Genomic DNA, 22,394 nt, shown 5'->3' with positions numbered 1-22,394 from the left:
GTGAGTGTGGCGCGGTGCAGCGGGTCCTCGCAGTGTCCCAGGGACTCGGGGAGCGCACGGCAGGTATCTCAGAAGCCCTGTGCTCAAGAAGGGAGGTAGCATCATCTTGGCCGGCTTGGAGTTTCCGGAGTTTCCAGGTTGGGGAACTGGGGATGCCTTGCACTTGGCTCTGGGTGCGCCCGGCCCCCGGGGAACATTCCAGAAGGCCCCTGGCACCACCGAGGCCTTTGCACGCAGGCCTCTTCCAGGCCAGGAAACCTCCCAGTTGAGGAGCCTCCCAGGGACACGCGAAGGTGTGGGACACTCTTGGCGCTAAGTGGGGGCACATCCTTGCCTCCCTCAAGACGTCTCTTTGGGATGTTTTGATTTCGTGGGTGCTTTGGAAGAGGGAAATGCCTTTGATCTGAGCATCTCACAAAAGGAGATTTAGCCCGATAGAGGGAAGGAAAGCAGGGGAAAGACATGGACTATAGGATTAGGAGAAAACCAGGGCATAGGACAGCTGGACGAGCTCCTGGCCAAGTGCATTCAGTACTTGCAGGGAAGTTCCTAGAAGCCAGTGGGAAGCATCCAGTACCTTTGAGGACAGCTTCGCTTCATGGGAAAAAATAGGCTTTGGTAAATTTTGGATTTAATCCCACCGATGCGTTTTGTTAGTTGGTGACCTTGAGCAAAGGTTTTAAGTTTATTAAGCCTCAGTCTCCCCATTTTAAAGACACTTATTTTTTTCTCCTCCACTTAAATGTACAACTAACTTTTTACTATTTTGGGTGTGAGATGAGTAAAAAGAGATGTAAAGAAGAAAAAAACCATCTAACTAGAATGTATTTTGCTAACTTGAAAAATAACTTTTAAGAAAGAAAGTTGTTCCAAATAGGAACTTTTACACTTTTGGTAAAGTGGATCACGCTGGCTTTGTTGGCATGTGAAAGTCTGTACAGTTGTCAAGACCCTTTGGCTGATGGGGCTTTCTAGATTTGTACTCCAGGTTAATCTAAGTCCAGTGGAAACCCTTTGTATTGTAATGAAAGTGTTCTTAGCAAGAAGCTGTTGCATTCTTTTTTTTTTTTTTTTTTTGGAGAGGCAAAATTGGTCTCACAATACATATGAGTCCATCTTATAAACCAGTTTATAGTGGGGGGTTCTCCTGCGCTGACTTTATAGTCCGAGAAATAAGTGGGTTTTGACTGACAGGTACTTTAAATGACTTAGAAGAGTTATCTGGAAAGTCCGCAGGGCTTACCAGTTCACTTCCCTTGAGAAAAGAAAAACAAGAAGCAAACAGCATGACAGTATTTGCTAATGACTTTGTTTTTGTTTCGGAAGGCATATGATTTGTCAGAGGGAAGACTGAGTGTTGAGTACCACCCTGGTATGCACCGAATCAAGATAGTAAGAGGAGAGCTTAGTTACTGCCTCAGATAACATCGGATACTCCTTTATTAGCACCGAAATTCCCAAGGTAATGGCCCATTCTTAATAAGAAGTATAGTTCATTTTTTAAAAGTTTAATGATTTATTTTGAGAGTGTGTGTGTGTGTGTGTGTGTGTGTGTGTGTGTGCACGAGCAAGGGAAGGACAGAGAGAGAGAGAGAGAGGGAAAGAGAGAATCCCAGATAGGCTTCACTCTGTCAGCGTAGAGCCCAACACAGTGCTCAAACCCACCAACCGTGAGATCAGGACCTGAGCTGAAAACAAGAGTCAGATGCTTACCTGACTGAGCCGCCTAGGTGCCCCAAATGTAAGTTCATTTTATTTTATTTTTTTAATTTTTTTTTAACATTTTATTTATTTTTGAGACAGAGAGAGACAGAGCATGAATGGGGGAGGGGCAGAGAGAGAGGGAGACACAGAATCGGAAGCAGGCTCCAGGCTCTGAGCCATCAGCCCAGAGCCTGACGCGGGGCTCGAACTCACGGACCTCGAGATCGTGACCTGAGCTGAAGTTGGCCGCTTAACCGACTTAAGTTAACCGCTTAACTTAAATGCCACCCAGGCGCCCCTGTAAGTTCATTTTAAAGAGCAAATGTGATTATTCAGTTTAGCATTCCCAGGGGTTTAATAATGTGGGGTTTTCATGGACAGAACTAAGAACATTTAAAAGAACTGATGTAGGGAGGTTTCTCATAATTAGGAAGGTACTTTTGGAAAAATGACTCATTAATATCTATATAGACTTGGGAGAGGGTAAGCTGGACAGAATGCTGAAAACTGTACCTTCTTGGCCAGAACCAGGAATGGAGTTTAAACTTTTATGCTATATATTTGCAAGTTCAAAGATTTAAGCCATAATGGATTGAATTCATCAGGACAGTGATCAAGTGCTTTGTCATAAGGCCCAAATGCTAAGCGTAACTGAACTGAACCCAGATTACTGAGATTCCTCTCCCTTGGAGATACTGCAGGTATAGCATTGTATGTGAAACCACATGCTTTTCTTTCATTGCTTTAAACCAGAACCTGGGGAGTAAGATAAGGAGGGGAGGGGATAACTTTTTAGGTCCTTAGATCTATTGGCCTGAAAAAGCAAATTCTTAGCATATTTCCAATATCCTTGGGTCTTATCTCTTAACCTTTTCTCCATAGTCCGATTCTAATTCGTGGCTGCTTTCAAATTATTGGGGTTATTTCCAGGCCAAAAGATGCATGTAGGTATCCTAGACCTTTCCCTTTTGGGATTCAATATCCTATTACTTATCTTTCAAAAAGACGCCTAGACGTATCTTTGTGTAATTATATGGTTTGATTCTCCTTTTTCTCTCTCCGCAATCCATTCTGTTCACAGTTGAACGACTTTACTTGTCCCAGGACATGTGTGAAGGCCTTTAACTTAGCTCTCAGACTTTAGGTCCTCTCCACTCCAGCCTAACAGTGATGCTAGAATGAGCTTTTTTTTTTTTTTTAAGTAGACTCCGCACCCAGTGTGGAGCTCAATGTGGGGCTCAACTCGGAACTCAAACTCACAACCCTGAGGTCAAGACCTGAGCCTAGATCTAGAGTTGGATGCTCAACCAGCTGAGCCACCCAGGTGCCCCTAGAATGAACTTTTTAAAGCACAAGACACTCCCCTCCTTAAATGCCTTCAATGGCTCCTGACTGCAGCCAGGAGGAAGTATAAACTTCCTGCCATGAAATTCAGTGTCCTCCATGTGACTCCCAACGTGACCGCGCAGACCAAAGTCACCTGACCCCTTCACAAACTCTGCTCCGGTCAAATCAAACCCTTCCTTGTTCCCTAACGTTACTCTGGCTTTTATGTCTTTACAGGTAAGCATAGCTCCAGGCAAATAGAAGGCACTAAATCAATACCAGTTGAATGACGACGGAATTTAGGTAGGGTACACCTACCTAAAGTTGTAAAATTGTTTCAGCTTTTCTGAAAAATTTCATAATCGAACATTGTATATTCAGGAATTGTGGCAGATGCTTGCTTTCTTGTCACAGAATAATATACAGAGCCCTCAGCTGCCCGCTTAGAGACCTTTATGGTCTCTTCCCTCTCGATTTTATGGTTTCTCTAACTTCATTTATAAGGACGCAAAATTAGTTGTATTTGCTTACCTGCAGCAAAGGAGAACGGATCACGAAGAGGTTGGGATAGAGGGAGAGGCTTCTGAAAGGTTTGGCCTTGGGCCGAGTGAGGCAAGGGAGGGATCAGGGAAGCGGGGGTGGGAGGCATTCAAGGCAGTTCAGCAAATGACTGTCTCAGAGGTCTTGGTTCAGGAGGTGGAGGAACAAAGCGGGGCTGGGGGACACAGGGCTAAGAGAGCAGTAACTACCCAGAAGAAAGGATTGACAGTCATTTTACAGCTGCAGTATGGCCTTGGGCATGCAGAAACATTGTCACTGTTGTGGTGGGAGCATTGTAATGTGATTACCAGCAGGGCTGCTTTTCAATTTCTCAGGGGTCTGATTTTCCACTCATCCCTATACACACATACACACACACACACGCACATTAATGCACTAATGCTAGTTAAATTCATGGCAGAATCAAGTAGTGAGAGATCTTAGTTAATGACACCACCATCTGCCTAGCCATTTAAGTCAGATCTGGGAATCATCCTAGATTCTGTTCTATTTCAACATATAATATTTCATCTCTCCCAAGCTCCTGCTAATTTTACCTTCTAATTATTTTTAAGTCGGCCCTGTCCACACTATTACCACTGCCCTTACCTGTTTAGGCTCCATCATCTTAACTCTGGATTACAGTAAAGTGTATTCACTTGTATCTGTGCCTTCTGTCTTTTCATTTAAATCCATCCTCACACTGTGGCCATAATATTCTTTTCAAAATGTAGAGCCCTCCGTACCTGGTCACTAGAAGACGGAGGCTCTGAACACATCTTCAAGGCTGTCTGCAATTGCTCTCTGTTTGTTGACTTCTCCTCCATCCTGCTGTTTACCCACTTCCTACTTTATGCTGAGATCTTGCCTATGTGTTCATTATCTATTGCCATGCAATATAGTTTGAAAATGTGTAAAACCCTTGGGCCAGCAAAATAAGAAAGACAAACGCAAATGAAGAGTGTGGGGAAATTCACCAGACTCGGAGTTAAGGTCAGGGTCAGGAATCAGCGTGGAGATTTACAATGGTCCAGGCAAGTCATGTTAAGGACCTAGATTAAGACATGGGAGTAGCGCTGGTGAGGAGAGGGAAAATTTGAAAAACAGCTAAGGGATTCAGTTGGCGATTGATTGGCTGTGAGAAGGCAGCGAGGAGACAGAGAAATCCAGAAAGAAGCTGGGGTTTCTAGCTTCAGTGCTTTGAGAGTATTTTTTTCTTTTCTTTCCTTTTTTTTTTTTTTTTTAAAAAAAGATAGAATTGGCTCTGGGGCACCTGGGTGGCTCAGTCAGTTGAGCAACCAAGTCTTGATTTTGGTTCAGGTCATGATCTCACAGTTCATGAGTTTGAGCCCCACGTTGGGCTCTGTCCTGACAGTGCAGAACCTGCTTGGGATTCTCTCCCTCTCTCTCTGCCCCTCTGCCCCCCAAATAAATAAATAAACCTAAACAATTTTTTTTAAAGATCTAATTGGCTTTATTAAGTTGTGAATTGGTTAGCATTCCATCTAGAAAGTGGAGGGGATTTCTGAGAAGTTGTAAAAAGAAAGTTATTAGCAAAAGAAAAGGATCTTTCACCTTTCTTGTAGGGGGGACAGCAAGGGGTCTTATCATGCAGATGACCTCATCTTCCCAAGGGGGACAGAGAGGGCCCCTCCCATGTGGCAGACTCACAGCTACTCATCAGAAAATACCTGACTGACTGGTTAAGACTGCGTTTCTGGGGGAGGTTGGAACCGAAGTTAGACTATGTATTAAGCCTTGGTTTGGGGACTTGGCCTAAGTGAAGCCCTTGTGGGCCTGTAGTTTTCTTTCTTTTTTTTTTTTTTTAATTTTAATTGGGTGTTTGGGCATCTTTATTTTTTTCAACGTTTATTTATTTTTGGGACAGAGAGAGACAGAGCATGAACGGGGGAGGGGCAGAGAGAGAGGGAGACACAGAATCGGAAACAGGCTCCAGGCTCTGAGCCATCAGCCCAGAGCCTGACGCGGGGCTCGAACTCACGGACCGCGAGATCGTGACCTGGCCGAAGTCGGATGCTTAACCGACTGCGCCACCCAGGCGCCCCTGTAGTTTTCTTTTTAACAATCCCCCCCTTTTGATCAGACTTTCAGCTTAACTGATGTATATGGTTAAAATGTAAGACATTAGCACTTTGAAAGTACTTCTAACCAAGACAGAAAAATAGGGAAGTAGGGACATGTTTAGAGACGATACTAAGTGTAGTTTTTGAGTTCCTAATGATTTCTGTCCACATAGTTGATGTATGTAGGTGAAAAAAACAACCAAAACACTGGTCTTACTGTTCCAAACTGCACTGGTGGACTGGTGGCTCTTCAGGCATAGCTGTCCTCCTGGGTTTTCTCTTCTGCATTAGCTCCCCTACGAGTGAGACCTTACATCTTTCTCTTTCTTGGTTTTCTTCCTTCTTTCGGTGGAACCCATCTACCAGTAGCTTCCTGAATAGTGGTATGTTAAGAATCAATTTTTGGAAACCTTATGTCCACCTGAAGATTTTCTCAGTTTATCCTTATATTTGTTTGATAGTTTGGCTGAGTGTGCAGTCCTAATGTGAAGATCATTTTCCTCTTCGTATTTTGGAGGCAAGTTTCCCCAACATCTTTTAGCTGCCATTGAAAAGCTCAGTGCCATCTTGGTTCCTGGTTCTCTGTTGTGATATCTCTTTCTCTCTCTCTGGAAGCTTAATGACAGCCTCTTTATTTCTGGAGTGTGTTCTGTGTCTTCTCATTCTTTGATCCAGGAACTTGGTGGGTCCCTTTATATATGGGAGGCATGTCTATATCTCTGCTAAATATTTTTGTGTTATCTCTTCCATAATTTCCTCCCCTGTATTGCGTCTTACTTCTTTTTCTGGAACTCCCATTAGTCGGCTTTTGGTCTTCCAGAACCAATCTCTTAATTATCTTTTTTTCCTCCTATTTTTAACCCCCTTTTCTCTTTTAGTGGTATTTTCTAGGAGACTTATGTGTCTTTATTGTCCCACTCTTTCATCAAAATCTTAAAATTGCTACCACCTTTTTGGTTTTCAGGAACATGTTCTTGTCCTTCATTTCTTTTTAAGGCAGTATTCTGTTATTTAATGAATGGAAGATCTTCTCTTATCTTCTTAAAGATGTATATGTGTATAGATAGATGTATCAATATAATGCTTCAATATATAGATAGATAGATAGATAGATAGATAGATAGTTGTATATCTAGATAGATAGATAGATAGATAGATAGATAGATAGATAGATAGATGTATATATATATATATACACATATACATATATATATATATATATATACATCTATCTATCTATATATATATTGAAGCATTATTCGTTCTACTCTTTGTTTTTGTTTCTTGTAGTTTGTTTTTCCTTCAAGTAATTTCTTTTGCTTTTTCTTTCAAATCAAAGGCTTTCTTCCAATTTCCAGTGCTTCTTTGATTCTAGTTTCATATTAAGTGGGAGAAACCAAGTTGTTGGTTGGAAGCTCTGTTGTGTTGAAGGGATTTGTCAGCCGTCCGCTGGCTCCTTGGTATTGATTGATGAGGTCCAGGAGATTTTATTGGAGGACATATTAGTATGTGTGTGTGTATATATATATATATATATCTATCTTTCGGTGGATTCAGGTATTCCAGAGAAGAATCCTTTAGTCTCCTAAATAGAGTGAGGGATAGAGGCATATAGTGCTGGCTGCCAGCTTTCTTAAAGATGAGTGTTGGAAGGACCAGAGGCATATCGGTGTGTAGATTTTCTCTTATTTTTCAATTGGATACCTCTTCCCCAGCTTTGACTGTATTTCATATTCTCAAATCTAGAGTTTCTATGGTTTAATCGCTCAGAGAATAAATCTCAAAGAACAAATAAATAAATTCTGCAGCATGAGTCTCTTCCTCTGCAAGGGATCTGAGGCTCTACCCACTGTGACAGATTTTCATCTCTCCCTCCGTTTTCAGCGCCACACCAACCCCCCCCCCTTTGCCTTCTACAGAAGGCACCTACCCTTTGCCTTTCTGTGGTTTTGTGACATGAATTAGCTTGTTTCTCATTGATATTCTGCTTTCTCTCTCTGCACACTATCTGTTCACTTTCCATCTAACAGCAACAACAAAATTTTGATCAGCCATATTTGCTGTTTTTTTCAGCCATGGGATGTATACCTTTAAAAAAAAATGTCTTCACTTTCACTTTAGAGGGGTTTAATGAGGGAGCAGAAATAAACACATGTGCTCAATTCACTGTGCCTTCCCAGAAGGGTTAGGTTCCATTTTGACAAGTTGAGTTTAATATGCCCATGGGGCATCGGTTGAAAATGTTCAGCAGACAGCTGGGTGGGTGAGTCTGCAGCTTTGGAGAAGAGTGGTTATTTGAGTGGGGTCAATGAAAGGTCTACTTGGAGTTGATGGGCCCACCCTGGAGAGAACGTGTGGAGGAAGATAAGCCATGGACCAAGGATACACTCCTGGGACACCTAACGTTTAGGGGCAAGGCAGAGGAAGAGGGAAACATGAAGGAAAATATTCTAGAAGATCCCTGAAACACACATCACAAAAGGCAAGGCCATGGCAAATTTACCAAGGTGGTAATGACAAATGTGTCAGAGAAGGCAACTGAGACAAAGACCTTTGAATTGGGTATATGGAGATCATTAATGCCTGGGGTAAGGTGGTGTGGAAAAAAGTGAGAAAGCAGCAAGTAAGAGGGTGAAAATACGTTGTTGTTTTTTTGTCTTTGTTTTTTGGTTGTTGTGTTTTTTTTGTTTTTCCTTCAGAAACTATAGGGGTAATTATAGAGGGTGTTTCCATGGCTCAAGGGCCAGATGAACAAATCTGTGGGCTTTTTCTAGGGTGTCCACTTTGGATACTATGCACATTTGATTTTAAAATACTTAATGAGGAGGTTTAGTTCTGTATTTATTTGTTCTTGCTATAGTCCATGACTTTGTTGCCCTTTGGTTACCTGTATGAAGGTATTTGGGCTGGTTTGAGTTTTAAAAATCATTTCAGTTGATCAATTCCCATACCTTTCCAGGGCTGGTGTGGGCAAGCCAGAGTGTATGTGACTTCAGATTCTGAATATGTGTGTGAAGCTCATACTGTTAAGGATGCCTTGCTCCAATTATATATATGATGGAAAGTTCGCAGTGGGGTGTAGTGGGAAAAAAATTCCAGCCTGTTACACGTAGAAAAAAGTCCAACTTCCATTCTCCTGGGGTCTCTGAGGGAGCGCTCAGAATGGCAAACTCCTTTCCCTCACCTGAGTTCTGGAGAAATGGAGAAGACAAAAAAACAAGGCAGGTGGAGAGTGAAATAGCATTTTTCTTACCGAAACTGGGTTGGGTTGGAACTCTTAGTTCTGGGCAAATAAACCTCCTACTGCTGAAGCCTAGGGTTGAGCAGATTTGCCCAACAATTTACAAGTCCAGACTGGGTGCAGAGAGAAGAACACAGTTCACTGTGAGGACATCGGGAGTTGAGCCCAGCATGCCCAGTTTACTACCCATATTTATCCATCAGATAAACCTTTCCACCTCTCGCCCCGCCGTCCTGGGAATGAACAAGAGGCGAGCATGAGACCGGTCTCACCACTGGTGGAAGCCTCAGGGCTGGGGAGAACTGAGCCTCTGAAACACATATTGGCTTCAGCACCCCGAATGATCGGATACCTGGCCCCGCTTTGTCCTTTCCCCTTCCCTCGCCAGATTCCAGCCATACTAGTTTCTGGCCTCCTGGCCTCCTGTTATAGGGCCCTTGTAATCACTGATCTCCAGCCAGGAACTCTCTTCTCCCCGGATCTTCACCCAGAAGTCACTCATGTCCTTCAGATCTGCTCACAGGTCACCTCCTCACAGGGGCCCTCCCTGACCATCTGATATAAAATAATACCACTCCTCCACCCATCACTCCCGAACCTTTTACCCTGCTTTCATTTTCTTTTCTTTTTTAAAAAATATTTATTTAAATTCAAGTTAGTTAACATACAGCGTGGTATTGGTTTCCGAAGCAGAACCCAGTGATTCATCACTTACGTAGAACACCCAGTGCTCGTCCCGACAAGTGCCCTCCTGAATGCCCATCGCCCATTTGCCCATCCCCTCCCACCTCCCCTCCAGCAAGCCTCAGTTCGTTCTCTGTATTTAAGAGTCTCTTATGGTTTGTCTCCCTCCCTGCTTTTATCTTATTTTTCCTTCCCTTCCCCTACGTTCACCTGTTGTGCTTCTCAAATTGTGCATATGAGTGAAATCATATGTTTGTCTTTCCATGGCTGACTTATTTTGCTCAGCCTAACACATTCTAGTTCCATCCGCGATGCTGCAAATGGCAAGATTTCATTCTTTTTGATCGCCGCGTAGTATTCCTTTGTATAGATATATACCACATCTTCTTTATCCATTCATCAGTTGATGGACTTAAAAGCTCCCTTTGTGCTCTTTCTCACCGTAAAGTAAGCTTTGTGAAGGCAGACGCTTTGTCCCTGGTTCTCTGTGCCTCCATTAGAGTCTAACACATAGTAGGAGCTAAAGATTGCAGTTTGAGCTGCACTGGTCCACTTGGATGCAGATTTTTTTTGATAAGTAAAGTAACATAAATGCATTTTCTCTTCCTTATGCTTTCCTTCGTATTTTCTTCTCTCTAGCTTTCTTTATTATAATAACACAATTTATAATACATACAACATGCAAAATATGTGTCACTTGACTGTTGGTGTTATTAGTGAGGCTTCCAGTCGACAGTAGGCTATCAGTCATTAGAGTATGGAGGGAGTCCATATTATGTGCGGGTTTTAAGCTGTGCAAGGGTCACACTCATGACCTTCATGGTGTTCAAGGGTCAACTGTATGTCTTTGTTGAATGAGTGGATGGCCCCGTGAACTTGGGAGTCTGCCTCAGCTCTGCAACTGACTGATGGCTTCATCAACGTGGACCTCTGTTGAAGAGCCACTGACTCCTTTGAAGACTGAATGAAACGACGTGTGGAAGAGAGATGAGAAAAATACTAGACTCAACTAAGGGAGTATTACATGGCGGTGATTCTCTATAATAATCATCTCTCTTTTGGAATCAGGGAGGAGTTTCTTGCCACCTCAGGGAGTGCTGGTGAAGGTGACGACTTTGCAGAATGTCCCAGGACCATCGTCACATAAAATGTTCTCATCCACCGTGTCCAGTCGTACCTTGTATTTGCCACGCTGTGTATCTTAAGTTTTTAGTTGAGAAATTTAGTCACAGTAGGTAGCAAAAAGGAGACTGATTCCAAGAGGAATAGGTCTAATTTACATCAGAAAAATCAAGAATTTCTCATTGGAAGACAGTGCTTTAGCCATGAGTCCTAAAGGACTGAGGGCTTCAGCTACCACTACAAAATTACTTTCAAAACTGAGGGAAGCATTTCTTCTTCCATTTCTTCTTCGCAGATAAACATGCCCTTAAATCACTTGCAATTTTAGCACCTATAAGTTTTATAAATGCCAAGATAATCCAGTTTACCCAGAATTCTGCTTTCGTCAAAAGCTACACTGAAGCAGGTTTTCTTATATTGTGTGATTTACACAGTGACATATGGAAAATATATGGACTTTGAGATCACTTAAATCTGGCTTCAAATTCCAGCTTTCCTGTTTGATAATAGCTAAGTGGGGGCTTGAAAAATTATTCAACCTAGTACTTAGTGTCCCATCTGGGTATGTCTTATGTAAACCTCTGGATTCAGGGCCTTTCTAAGAATAGTGTCACAGTCAAACACATGCTGCCCATTAATAAGTGAAAGGCTCTGAGATGTTCTGGAACCAGGAAGCCTATTTAAGCTCGTTTAACCCAAACCTTCCCAAACTTTTTGTCTTTTTAAAATCTATTGATATTTTACTGAATTAGGATCCTATGGGAAACCCTGGCTTATAATAATGTCACACAGATCTTAATAAGAAATCAATGAGCTTCTCTTTCCCATTTTATTGTTGATGACTCACATTTTACCCCTCTCCATCACGACTCCTTCCACAGTTTTCCCAACCTCCAGTGGGATATTGGTCCCACTATCCACGTACTAGTTTCTTAGGGCTTCTATTAAAAAAAAATGCCACAAATTGTGGGGCTTACACCATCAGAATGTATTGTTTCATACAGACGTCCAAAATTAGCCTGGGGCCATGTTTTCTCTGAAACTTGTAGAAGGGGAGGGGAAGGGGGGACCCTTCCCTGACTCTTGCTTTTGGTGTTTGCCAGCAAAAGCCTTGGTGATTCTTGGTTTGTGGATGCATCACTCCAGTCTCTGCCCCCACCCCACTGTCACATAGCTGTCTTCTCTGGCTTATTTATTTATGTATGTATGTATTTATTTATTTGCATGGCACTCTCCTCTCTGGGTTTCTCTGCTAAACATCAGTTACATTGCATTAAAATCTACCCCTAATCCGGCATGACCTCATTCTAATTTAACTGATTACATCTGCAAAGACGCTTTTTTCAAATAAGGTCACATTCTGAGGTGCTGGGGGTTAGCACTTCAACATATCTTTTGGGGGAACAAAATTCAACCGGTAACAATCCATGAAATTGCTCTGGGCAGAAGAGCTTAGGAGTCATCTTTGCTTCTTTTCTTTCCCTCGGCCACTTTATCTAGTCTATTCATAAATGACAGTGGATTTCCTTACAAAATGCAGCTCACATTTTTCACCACCGCCACCGCTACTCTCTGGCCCCAGCCTCTCCCATCTCTCCTGGGGTATTACATGAGCCTCCTAATTGGTGTCCTGGTTCCATCCTTTTTCTCCTATCGTCCACTTGCTAGGTGGCAGCCAGAGTGATCATTTCACGTTTCGCAATTCTGATTAGACCATATTACTCCCTAATGTTAATGAATATGAATACGGCTAAAACTCTACATATTTTGGCCCTGACCGCCCTCTCTGAACTCATCATGTGCTTGCCACTTTCTCCTTCATTTACTGTACTCCCATCAACAAACAACAAACAGACTTATTTGCACCTCAGGGCCTTTGCACTGTTTCCTCAAGGCTGGTTCCACCCAGAGATGTTTCCTAACCATAACTGAAGTGTTAGCCCAAACGCTTTTCTGAGGTCATTTGGAGCAGGAAGGGCCTAAGATATTGATGTTCCTCTATCATCTTTTGTTGAATAAAGACCACAGAGTGTGTTACATGATTTTTTTAAAGATATTGCCCCCAAATAAAAAGGATTTCCTGATCAAAAATTGGTTGGTTTGGGAAATACTGGGCTAAGATTTAACAGATTTATTTACACCAGAAATTCTTAGCAACATAATAATTTTATTCTGCAGGGATATAATATGTCATATTTCCAAATTTACCTGAAAAGGGAGGAGGGACTCTGGCCCACATAGCACATCTTACGAGATGCTGGTGTTGTGACTATAGAATAGTCTTCACCAACGAATTGGGATTGGACTTAACTCCTTTATTTACCACTTAGTGGTGTGAACTTGGGCCAATAACTTAAATTCTCTAAGGATCAGTTTCTCATCTCTAAAACGGGATGATACTAGTACCTGCCCCCCAAAGGTGAGAAATAAAAATATAAAGCAATTAGCACATCTGCTTGTACATAGAGAATGTCCAACGATTGGTAGCTGTGATTGGTATTGTTATGATGAGGCCTTTGATCATGAGGATGTCTTTCTCTTTCAAAACTGTTATTAACATTTTGGGACATGTCTGCTTTCTTACTTGCCGCCCCCACTCAAATTTTCCTTCTGGCTGGAGTGAGACCTCACGGTAAAGCTCTTTCTGTTGTGTCAGATACGATTTTCTCCTCTTCCTGATTCTTTTCATCCTCCACCTGCCACATAACTCAAATTTATCTTCCTTTCTTGTGAGTCCAAATGTATGATGGCAGAGATGGGAATGACTAAGTCATTAGCAAGAGGAGACGCTCCTGTCTGATGCCCTGGGGGTGGGGGTGGGGGTGGGGGTGGGGGTGGGGTGCTGTGAAAAGAAGATAGGCATGTGCTCAGTGCCCCCTCAACAGAAAGTTGCCTATCACCTCTCACCTTGCGTGCCGTGTGCTATGTCTTTTCTGGGAAAAGAGAGCTTCAAATATCAATTTTAGAAATTAAAATGATGTCTTGAGGAAAGTGAGGGGTGGATCGCTAAAAATAAAGGTTTATTTATTAAAAGGTTTGTTTATTTAGATAAAGGTTTGTTTGTTTATACACATAAACCATTTGTTCGCATGGAAATCCTTTAGCAAAAGAGCTAGATTTGGGATTTGGTTTGGTATTTAAGTTGAGGGTTGCCCAAGAACTCTTTGTTACAGGATTCAGGTGCTTTGGGTATGCTTGAATAATCTTGAGATGTGCTTAAATCTTTATAAAGTAGAGGGGCGTCTGAGTGGCTCAGTTGGTCAAGTCTCCAACTTTGGCTCAGGTCATGATCTCGCTCGCGGTTTGTGAGTCTGAGCCCCCATGTCGGGCTCCGTGCTGATAGCTCAGAGCCCGGAGCCTGCTCTCTCTCTGCCCCTGCCCAGCTCATGCTCTGTCTCTCTCTCTCTCTTCCACACATATAATAAACATTTAAAAAAATATTTTTAAAGTAGAGGAACCACTTTCTTGTATACTCTTTTTTTACTACAGATTTCATGGAAATGTCTGTCACTAGGTGGCTTGTTTTATTAGTTTGTTTTAGGGAATGTTTTTATTATGTTGGGAGCCAGTTAAATAGGTAAGGGGAATCTAAACAGCTGGTCTATTGGTGCTATACCATTTATTTCCATCCTTTGATTAGAATAATCTACATATCGGGGCGCCTGGGTGGCGCAGTCGGTTAAGCGTCTGACTTCAGCCAGGTCACGATCTCACGGTCCGTGAGTTCGAGCCCCGCGTCAGGCTCTGGGCTGATGGCTCAGAGCCTGGAGCCTGTTTCCGATTCTGTGTCTCCCTCTCTCTGCCCCTCCCCCGTTCATGCTCTGTCTCTCTCTGTCCCAAAAATAAATAAACGTTGAAAAAAAAATTTAAAAAAAGAATAATCTACATATCAAAAGAGGGACTTGGGAAGGAGAGAAGAGAGTAGAGGGCTGCCTGACACATTTGCTTTCTTTGTCCTCATTCTGGAGTTTTTGTTTTTGATTCTTTTTCCATTGGTAGAACACACAGTTTCCAATGTTTTTTTCAGATTTCTTTTCTAGAAGCCTTGCATATCTGACCGTGTTAGTGGTTACTTCCAAACACAGAGGAAAACTTGGCAGGATTTTTCCCTTTTGTCTCTTCTGCTGATCATTTCTTTTTTTTTTTTTCTTTTGTTTATTTATTTTTGGGTGAACATAAGCAGGGGAGGGGCAGAGAGAGGGGGACAGAGGATTCCAAGCAGGCTCTGCGCTGACAGGCTGACCACAGCAAGCCCAATGTGGGGCTTGAACTCACCAACCTCGAGATTACCACCTGAGCCAAAGTCGGATGCTCACCTGACTGAACCACCCAGGCGCCCCTTCTGCCAATCACTTCGATTGGAATTGGAGCGTGAGTTGATGGAAAGTAGTTTCCAGCTCATTTTTCAAATTAGGAACATGAGACCAACACGTGTGGGTAAATGCTTAACGACTGGATTTCTGGGGGAGTGGGGGTAAAGCCCTGATTTGTGCTGTTTGCTGATTTCTGTGGTGTAAATACTCCCACTATGGCTGATTTCACGATACCAACAAGATGTTCCTGAACACAGAGCTGGAAAGAAATGCACTGTAACCAACCGTTATGTAATCCGTCCACCAAATACAAAAACCATAACCCCGAGTCATGGTAAAATGTAGTCAATAGTTATGCAGTGATGAGTGTTGAGTATTTATTACATCTTTCAATAAAACCTATTTAATGGTAAGTTTTCATAGTTTAATCTTTAACAATGCCTTTGTTGAACAACTAGCTCTCAAAGTTCCTGGAAAGGTAACCATTGGTTTTAACATAGCGACTGGGGCCCAGAGAAGTCACTGTCTTGCCAAATGGTCAGTGAATGAGTTGGCAGAAGCTGGATTAGTGTCAGTTTTTCTAAAAATCAAATTTCTCTAGGAAGATTCACTTATTTATGTTTCTGTTTGTTCGTTTGTTATTTTTTTTACGACTGTTACAGGCTATGAATTGTCTATTGAGACAAGAACAGAATATCTGAATATAATTGTAACCAAGTTTGGAAGTGTGGAAAACAGGTTGGATGTAGAGCCACAAATAAATCCTAGCTTTAAGTCTTGGCCCTACTACTCACCAGTGGTGTAATCTTAAGGAGGTCACTTATGTACTTCTCTGGCTCCAGTTTTCTAGTCTCCAAGATGAAAGAATTGGTCCACACGAATATCTAATATCTCACATCTGTCTAAAATACCATGACTCATTATTTAGACACATCACTTCAACAAATATTTGCTGATACCAATCGCATGCACATTTGTTATGGATTCTATCCCGGGGGCATTAAATACTATATAATAATTGTAATTATTATTATAACAGCCCCTCACATTTATGCAGAGCCTTCTAATTTACCAAAGAGAAAGTTTCCTTTGAGTCTTGAGGTTCTGTGGTTCTAGGAGATCAAGACATACCTCCATAGAATGTTAGAGAAAGAAGAGTGCATTCCAGAAGAGCACACAGAACACTTATTCCTAGGAAACGCAAGAGGTCATAACCAGGTAGTACCAAGGAATGAGGAACAAGCATTTTTTTTTTTTGCCACATCTATCAGCTGTTTCACTTTCTCTTATCAAAAAAGCAAAGCCGAAAACTATTTTTTTCTGATGATAAGATTAATTATTGTAGAAAATTTAGAAGTTTTAAAGAAGTATTAAATAAGGAGAAACTACCCTATATCCAATATAATAGCCTGCTTTTCCTTTTCCCATTCTTGTCATTTTAATTGCTGTGTATAATTCCATCTTTTTGTTGTATAATAACTGACTTATTGTAAATTGTTTATACTGTTGATAGTTTTTGTTATTCTAAGGAACACAGTGATAAATATCTGTGTTTATATTTAAAAAATTGTATGTTGAACATATGGCTTCCAGCTGTAATATTTAAGGATTAGTGAGACAATTTTAGCAAATCACATACCTTTGACCTTAGCTTACTTGATTCTGCCAATATTGCTTTGTATTTACTTAGATTTTATGTTTCTAAACATTAAGAGGAACGGTTTGTCTGAATCCTTCAATATGATATATTTGAACTGGAAATAGCACCAATGTTTTCATATTATTCCAAATAGATATGATGAATTGTTTGGTGAATAGTCCCTCTCCCCGCCCCCCCCCCCCGCCCCCCGCCGCCCCCGCCCTCCAGTTCTTTAGGCAATTGCTTCTAGTAGAGGATGTTTTGTTTAGAAAGTACTCAGTAAATGTTCAATACGTTAAAAGATTCAGGCTAATTTAGTATAAACAAAAACATTTGAGAAGGATTTAAGAAGAAAACCACACTTCCTTATTCGTGAGAACAGCCTTCATTTTCATTAGGAGACGTGACAGCCAAGCAGAGTTCAGCAATTCTGGCAGTTAAGTGAGAATTATGCAATGAAGTGTGTTGTTGCTTTAATTCACCTCCATGAGAAACCATGACTCTAATAATTATTTGATTAAATGTTAATGAGATCTACTAAATTGACCGAACTCTTACTTTTATGTATTCGATTTATGTCAATTAAGACAAGACGAGTTTTACCTCTTTCCCTTTTTTAACATCTCTGAGTCAACATCTGCTTTCAAGGGAGGTGTTGTAACTACCCTGGTTATTTAAATATTAATGACTTCCATTAAAGGGAGCTGGAAGTTTGCAGCAGGAAGATTGAGAAATTAGGTGGTGTGATTAGTTCCTTATTTCTGCCGCCAGGAAAAAAACCTCTTACTGGAAGAGCTTTTTCCAGTATTTTTTTAATTCCACAGATCTTCTCCCCCCCCCCCCCCCCGAACCAGTTGGAGAGTAAGATTGTTGATTTCAAGTATTCCTTGAAAGTAGCTACAGTATTAAAACAAGTTCACATAATTAATTTAGTGCCATAGTGGTCAGTACCTTGGGCTTCTTGGGACTAACTTCAGTTTTTAAATTCATTTTGTTCCTTATGATAGTCCATAATAGGCAAGACCAGTTTTTAGCTGCATATTGTATTTGGTTGGGCTTGTTTACATGAAGCATGGGGAATTCTATTAAGTTAACCATGAAAGACTTGACAAGAATTATGTATTTGATCACATTATAATTATAAATGTTTATCTTATTGGGGAAATGTGTCTGAAAAGCTTTTAAAATTTGCTACAAACAATATTTTCATTTTATGCTAACTTGGGTTGCGACAAGCCTGTGGTAATAGATTTTTATACATTTCATGTTTTTAAGATGTTTTAATGGCGTGGTATTTTAAGGCACTCAACAGTCCGAAGCAGGCATTATATTTGCATAATTGTATATTTATTTTTACATCCAGAAACCTAAGTGAGTAAAGTATTTATTAGTTTCATGTACTTTATTTAGACTTTAGAGCTAAGAATTCGGATCTGGCTTAAATGGTAGTAGGTGCCGAGTAATGTAACAGCACTGATGGAAGATCCTAATTCTTAGCGTTAAGGATTAAGGTGAAGTAAGTGAGGCACTTGACTAGGGTCTAAAATGTAAGAGAGTGCCAAAAAACTCAATAATCATGATAAATAGTATTTTAATGCAACATCTGGAAAAAAATAAAAATAATGCAAGAAAATCCACGATGAACAAAACATCACAATTTTATAAAAAGATGAGATCTGACCCTGCATCTGCCCCTGACTCACCTTGTGCCGGGTTTTGGCCTTGACTGGGTTTACCATGTTCTTGGCTGCGGCATTCCTTATCCAAGGAATCAACATTTCCTTATCTAACATTAGTGCCATTAATCTTTGATTTCCTGGTTGAGCTATTAGGATATTCAAATCAGCTAAAAATACATGGGGAAGCCCATTGAAAATACAAATTACATATTTATTTACAAATTTAGGGAAATCGCCAACTTTAAGTCACTACTATTATCAGCCGAGGTGAGTAGTCTAAGCAAGCATCAGATTTGAAGACCTTTGAAAAACTGTTCACAAAGGTTGAGGCCCAGCTATTGAGTTTATCAGCTAGCAATAAGGGCAGAGACCTGAAGATAGTTGTAGGACCTTCCCTTTCTTCTTTTTTTTTTGTTCTTGAATGCAAAGTTTGTGATTTGTAAGAGACAGAAGAGGTAAGCAGAAATCCACTTGGTTTATTTTAAATTTCTCTGCCCAAGTGCCCATGGACAACTGAAGTCTCACTTTTGCTCAAGCTGTCCCCCCCCATAAGTGATGCTTTCTCCATTTCTCCTGCCCATCTGGGTTCCACCCACCCTCCCTTCACACCTAATCTTGTTAAGGCCTTCCTAGGTTCTCTTGGCCAGAGATATGTTCTCAGTCCTGTGCCTTCCCGTGGTAGGTAAGCATCTCTACCACACATTTGGTGATAAGTTACAGAGTCCTTGTTGTCTTGAAGTTTTATCTGATCCTGCATTGAGTTTACTTTTCAGACCACAGTTTTAGAAATATAAATTGTTTCTCTAGTTAGATTGTGAATCCTTGAATAGCCCCGGGCCTTTACACAGAATATTTATTCATTTATTTTACAATATACATTTTTTTTTAATGAAATAAATGAATGTCTTGTATGTAAAAGGGCTGGGTAAATATTTACTCTTTGGATTCATTTGTTTTCATCCTAGGCCTAGAGAGACCGGTTGGTGCCATGTGGAAGACGATTGTTTTGGTGGTCGTGTTCACGTTCAGCCCTGGTGGCGGGATCTTTCACTCCTTATACAAAAATGTTCGGGTTTCCGTACCACATAAGGGAAATGTAGGAGAGCCATTATTTCTTACTCCCTATATTGAAGCTGGCAAACTTGAAGAAGGTAAGTTTAATAAAATCAGAAAACCACTGGGGTATTTTCAACAGTTTGGGGTTTTGTTTTATTTTGTTTTTTAGCAGTTTTTTTTACAGGATTCAAAATACATTCTGGTATTTTTTAACCCAGCTGTTTTATTTCAAGTATTAATGATTTGATGTCATGTGTTATCAGAGTTTTGAGCTAAAATGAGAGTTTGGCAGGGACAGATTATCTGGTGGTCGAGTACCTACATTTCTATTTATAAAACTGGTGTAGTGCCTGTCCCCAGCTGGGCAATAATAAATACTAACCTTAGAACTTACTACCCATACTGGTTCCGAGGATTCTACGTAAATTCACGTCAGCATCTTAACAACCCAGGCGGGTGTACCCATTTCACATCTAAGAACACTAAAGCAGAACGAGATTAAGTTACTTGCCAGAGTTGGGGGCACCTGGGTGGCTTCTTCAGTTAAGCATCCGACTCTTAATTGAGGCTCAGGCCATGACCTCACTGTTTGTGAGTTCGAGCCCCACATCAGGCTCTGCACTGACAGCACGGAGCCTGCTTGGTATTCTCTCTCTCTGCCTCTGTCTAGGCCTCCCTTGTTTGCTTGCTCTCTCTGTCTCTCTCTCTCTCTCTCAAAATAGATAAATAGGGGCGCCTGGGTAACTCAGTCAGGCGTCTGACTTCAGCTCAGGTCATGATCTCACAGTTCGTGAGTTCGAGCCCTGCGCTGGGCTCTGTGCTGACAGTTCAGAGCCTGGACCCTGCTTTGGCTTCTGTGTCTCCCTCTCTCTCTCCACTCCTCCCCCACTCACTCTGTCTCTCTCTCTCTCTCTCTCAAAAATAAATAAAAACATTTAAAAAAATTTAAAGATAAATAAACTTAAAAAAATTTTTTTAAAGTTACTTGGAGAGTCACAGCTGGTAGGTGCAGGATTCACACCCAGACAGCCTCCCTCCGGAGTCTATGACCACAGGCATACTGTTGGGCCCCTCTGCACGGCAAGTTACTCAAACATTCTAGACCTCGGTGTCCTCATTAACAACATGGAGTCACAACCACTTAAGTCACAGGGATGTTATAAGAATCAGATGAGAAAACGCACATGAAAGCTCTATAACCTATACGTTGCTCTCTAAATATTAGTGTTTGTAAATCACTTTTTATTTGGAAATTGTGGGGTTTCCAATAATTATTATTAATAGGAAAAAGGTGTTATTGGGCATCATCGGAGACTAGAATTTATGACCTGCCTCTGTTCTTAATGCTTCCTTCTGTTTAGGTAAATCACTAGGTAGATAACACTACTTAATCTTTCTGGACATCAGTGGGTTCCTGAACTATAAAATAGTATATAGGCAGCTGTTTTCAGGTGTTGTTTGTAAAAGGAATCAGAGAAATGGGGTAGTGGCTGGAGGGAGCTGTGGGACCAGGAAGGGTCTTTAAACCATAAGAGACTCTTAAAAACTGAGAATAAACTGAGGGTTGATGGGGGGTGGGAGGGAGGGGAAAGTGGGTGATGGGCATTGAGGAGGGCACCTATTGGGATGAGCACTGGGTGTTGTATGGAAACCAATTTAACAATAAATTTCATATTTAAAAAAAAGAGAGAGAGAGAGCAGGAGACAATGTATTTGCTGATAGAAATGATTGGGAAGAGGGGACAGTTGATTGGGATGGGGGACTATTTCAGGAGCACTCTCTTTAGATGAAAGATGGGGAAGCTGGCCCATAGATGGAGACGTTGGTGTTCGCTTTGGAGGACTGACTGCTCTCGAATCACAGGCGGGACAACCGAGTTCGTGGCTGTGAGTCTGCTAGGTTGGTAGACAGCAGGGGGATGTGGAAGTGATGCTGGATATTTGAGGGAAATAATCATTTTCAAGATCAAAAATAAATCTACGTACTCCACAAAGAAGGTGAAAAATAAAGCAACGCTTCTTCATTCAAAATATTCTCATAGCTAACAGGGTATTATTGTTTTGGGTTTTGTTTGGTTTAAAACCAAAACATTCTTGTATCTTGGGGGTGCACTGGAGTCCTGGTCATGTGTCTTTTTTCTGACATACACGTCGACTCCATGTTTTACCATCTCTTTCCTGAAAAGAGGTGGAAAACTTGGATAAAATCGTCAGTGTATATTAGTGTACATTTTCTTAGAATTTATTAATTTATTTTGAAAGAGAGAGAGAGAGAGAGAGCCAGGAAGGGCCAGAGAAAGAGAGGGAGAGAGAGAATCCTGAGCAGGCTACGCATCATCAGCGCAGAGCCTGATGTGGGGCTCAAAGTCACGAATCGTGAGATCGTGACCTGAACCGAAACCAAGAGTCAGACGCTTAGCTGACCGAGCCACCCAGGTGCCCCTGTGTACATTTGATGTAGCCAGCGACAATGTAGTCAGAGAATGCAGTCATTCCTTTTTTAAAAAAGACTCATTTTGTTCTTGATGTAGAAAAGTCATGAGAAGACGGTATTCCGATGGTACAGGCTCATATCACTAGACATATACGAAGAGGCAAAATATCATCCAAATCTACAAAAACGGATCGCATGCATTCATTTGGGCTTCTTTAGTAAGTGGGTACTGATGGCTTAGATTATGTTCATTAACAACGAATCAAACCAAATCACTTAGTTAGAGCTGAAATGGCGTTGAATACTCATAACCAACCCTACCAATCCACACAGAAGGAATTTGAGACTCCCAAAACGTTACATGACTTGCCCAAGGATATGCAGGTAATAGGACCAGAGATGTGTTTAAGACCCAGATTTTCTGACTTCTGCTCTGGGATCTGCCTGCTCTAATTTGTTTCCCTTTGTTTTAGAATCTGGTGCTCTTCTGGAGTGACCAGATGCACACACATGAAACCAATTCAGGAATAAGGCAGTGAATACTAAAATACTAAAGTGTCACGTTTTGAGGT

The 22,394-nt window shown here is 41.3% G+C and overlaps 1 protein-coding gene across 7 annotated transcripts in view; it reads left to right on the top strand.

Moving 5' to 3' along the window:
- Positions 1-22,394, top strand: part of CPVL (carboxypeptidase vitellogenic like) — a 136,313-nt gene that overhangs the window by 134 nt on the left and 113,785 nt on the right. For 3 of the 7 annotated variants that reach the window (XM_023250461.2, XM_019825633.3, XM_045052545.1), the window contains exons 2-3: positions 1,327-1,462; positions 19,298-19,483. In XM_023250461.2, coding sequence (XP_023106229.2) covers positions 19,321-19,483 — 163 coding nt within the window. In that variant the 5' untranslated portion in view covers positions 1,327-1,462; positions 19,298-19,320. Of the gene's footprint in view, positions 1-11; positions 138-1,326; positions 1,463-3,267; positions 3,334-16,193; positions 16,233-17,578; positions 18,600-19,297; positions 19,484-22,394 lie in introns of those variants that run through there. The other 4 variants (XM_045052542.1, XM_045052541.1, XM_045052544.1 and 1 more) reach the window with 4 other exon arrangements.

The sequence above is a fragment of the Felis catus genome, chromosome A2 (genome assembly GCF_018350175.1).
Source record: "Felis catus isolate Fca126 chromosome A2, F.catus_Fca126_mat1.0, whole genome shotgun sequence".
Taxonomy (NCBI): domain Eukaryota; kingdom Metazoa; phylum Chordata; class Mammalia; order Carnivora; family Felidae; genus Felis; species Felis catus.
The sequence above is the reverse complement of the archived record's forward strand: the minus strand, read 5'-3'. Positions and strand labels throughout refer to the sequence as shown.